This window comes from Camelina sativa, chromosome 5 (genome assembly GCF_000633955.1).
Source record: "Camelina sativa cultivar DH55 chromosome 5, Cs, whole genome shotgun sequence".
NCBI classification, from domain to species: domain Eukaryota; kingdom Viridiplantae; phylum Streptophyta; class Magnoliopsida; order Brassicales; family Brassicaceae; genus Camelina; species Camelina sativa.
Genome location: NC_025689.1, coordinates 8,500,252 through 8,502,871, shown reverse-complemented (window position 1 = coordinate 8,502,871; position 2,620 = coordinate 8,500,252). Strand labels below are relative to the sequence as shown.

Genomic DNA, 2,620 nt, shown 5'->3' with positions numbered 1-2,620 from the left:
AAAAAAAAAAAAAAAAAAAAAACACTTCACAAAACTAATACATGATCGCCTCCTTATAAACGCATTGCATCTTCGTGGCACAGGTTGGCCTTTTTTAATTCATTAATTTTATGCTAATATATTGTTTTCGATTGTGAAGTATGAGTTTTGTACATTAAGCAAATTTCATATACCATAAGATTTTGTCATGCAGTGTATAGCATATTCGATCTTAGGGCATCTCCAACCCATATCTCCATTTTTTTCTTAAAAATGGAGTAATTCTATTTTAAAGTTGGATTTTACTCCAACTATACTCTATTTTGGAGTAAAAAATAGAGATCTCCAAATTATAGTGTAAAGAAAAAAAAAAAGAGGTCTCCAAATATAGAGAAAAAAATGGAGATCTCTATTTTGGAGATGAAAATGAAGATGGGTTGGAGCAAAATTGACTCCAAACTCTATTATGAAAATGGAAATGGAGATGGGTTGGAATTGGTCTTAGTAATATTCATATTGGGTTGCATATCAGATATCTAAAAGTTAAGTATATCTAGATCTGAGAATAATTATTCGTATTTGGATATGTCATAAACATTAGTATCAAGGTTTGTAAGAAATATTTAAATAATATTAGAACTAAATTATTTAAATTTTATCATAGAATGTAATATCAAATTGTTTTTCATTTTAAATCATAATCTTAAGGTTATTCTAAATACCACACTTATAAGACGAGATCCTCAACATGATTTTAAATTATTTCATATTGATATATATATATATATATATATATATATTATTTTTTTTGCACAAATTTAAAAATTCTGTGAAGTGTATAACAAGCTTTTCAGATTCCATTATAAATTTCGGATCCAGTAACAAATGATTTAAGTAGATAATCATTTAAATTGACATTTTTATTATAAAAATATATTGTGCATGATTTAGAAAAAAAAAAAAAAAAATTTGATCCAGCTACATGCTTTGGTCAGGTTTTCACTTTTCTTCGATCATGGATAAGAGTTTGGTCACCCTGGATCTGTTTCCGTATGAGAAGCTACATGACCCCAAGGTTGCTTGTGGCCCAGCAGACAATGAGCAAGCTGAAGAGAAAATAAACCTGGCGAGGATGAGGTTTATGACGTACGAAGAGAAAAGAGAGGAGGCGCGGCACAATGTCTCAACAAAACTAACTCTCTACACCGATCCATGGACCATCAAGCAGGAAATAACCGAAAGCAATCATGGCTATATCAACCATCTTTTTCTAACCGAAAGCTTTGTACGTAGCGACATTCTGAGGTACCTCCCTGTGTCTGATCAAGGGGTAGTACTCGAAGAAGGCCCTGGCTTAACAGTCGACGTGTATGATGACGACACTTCTACTATGCACAACCTGGTTCTTATGAAATGGCCCGACTCTACAAGCTATATTCTCCTCAATGGATGGCATAAGGATTTTGTGGTGAGAAGAGCTCTGAAGGGAGGCGATGTGGTTGGAATGTATTGGGATCCTTATGGTTTCAAGCTTCACTTTTGTGTGCTTTCTCGTGCACCCATAAGAGCTAGCTCAGGTTCCGTTGCAATGGGTTCAGCATCATTTGCTCCTCGTCCTGCAGGTCCATAGGAGCTCGCTAGCTATGGAGGCAGTCTCTGCAGAGAGATTCGTATTTTCTTATTGTAATGGTCAAACAAAGTGATGTGGTTTTAGCTGGTTTTTTTATGGTTTATGTTGAATAAAGAATAAATGCTTTTATGTCTAAGAATAAGCAAATGAAACTGGTGTTATTTGTTACAGCGTCATACACAGAAAATATCCCACACTAAGAAGTAGAAACCCTCATATAACATAGTAGAAATGTCGACCTTAAGGACCGCCAGGGATTACGTACAAAAGAAAATATTACACATTTTCTAAAAAACCCTGAATGGTCTCTTGCTTTGCTTAGCAAATCGTCTTGACAGATTTACTAATTCTCGAGCATCAGTTTTCAATTTAAAACACAAAGGGAAGATATAAATGTGAAAAAAAAAAATTTACGAGAATCGAACATACTTTTCTTGAACAAAAACCAGTACTAAAAATATAAAAAGTTACTCAAGTTTCAACTTTCCCACTTGCTACTTGTTTCCTTCACTATCAAACTACGAATCATAAAGATAAAACATTCGACTAACATCATAATTATCCATCCCAAAGGGTAAAACGTAACTGGGAAATTTAACAACAAATCCAGAGGAGCCTAGCGACTCAATTTATATAGACAGTGTCACTATGTCTTGGGGGTCTATCAGGAACCGTACCAGGTTTGAATCTGGATGCTTCATGCCTCGCCAGCTCAGGAGGCACCGAACTGTTGCTCTGAACAAGCATCTGCTTCAGATCATAGAAGACCTCGGTATCATGAAGAGTCAAGAACGAAGTCGCAACACCACTCTTCCCAGCACGCCCTGTACGTCCGATACGATGTGTATACATCTCTATATGTTTAGGCATGTCGTAGTTTATGACGTGAGCCACATCGGGAATATCGATTCCACGTCCAACAACATCTGTTGCAACAAGAACGTTGTATCTCTTTGCTCTGAAACCTTCTAAGCTGATTTCTCTCTGCTCTTGTGATTTCCCACCATGTAA

The 2,620-nt window shown here is 35.5% G+C and overlaps 2 protein-coding genes across 3 annotated transcripts in view; one reads left to right on the top strand and one right to left on the bottom strand.

Moving 5' to 3' along the window:
• Nucleotides 995–1,609, top strand: LOC104789011 (B3 domain-containing protein At2g33720-like). The gene has a single exon (XM_010514766.1). It carries the CDS (start codon nt 995–997, stop codon nt 1,607–1,609), a length of 615 nt encoding a protein of 204 aa, XP_010513068.1.
• The window catches only part of LOC104786193 (DEAD-box ATP-dependent RNA helicase 21-like), a 3,062-nt gene continuing 2,457 nt past the window's right edge, over nt 2,016–2,620 (bottom strand). The window contains exon 2 of one of the 2 annotated variants that reach the window (XM_010511542.2): nt 2,016–2,213. Coding sequence is in view for 1 of the 2 variants with exons in the window: in XM_010511544.2 (XP_010509846.1) it covers nt 2,234–2,616 (383 nt within the window). In the remaining variant the exon portion in view is untranslated. Of the gene's footprint in view, nt 2,617–2,620 lie in introns of both variants that reach the window. The other variant, XM_010511544.2, reaches the window with a different exon arrangement.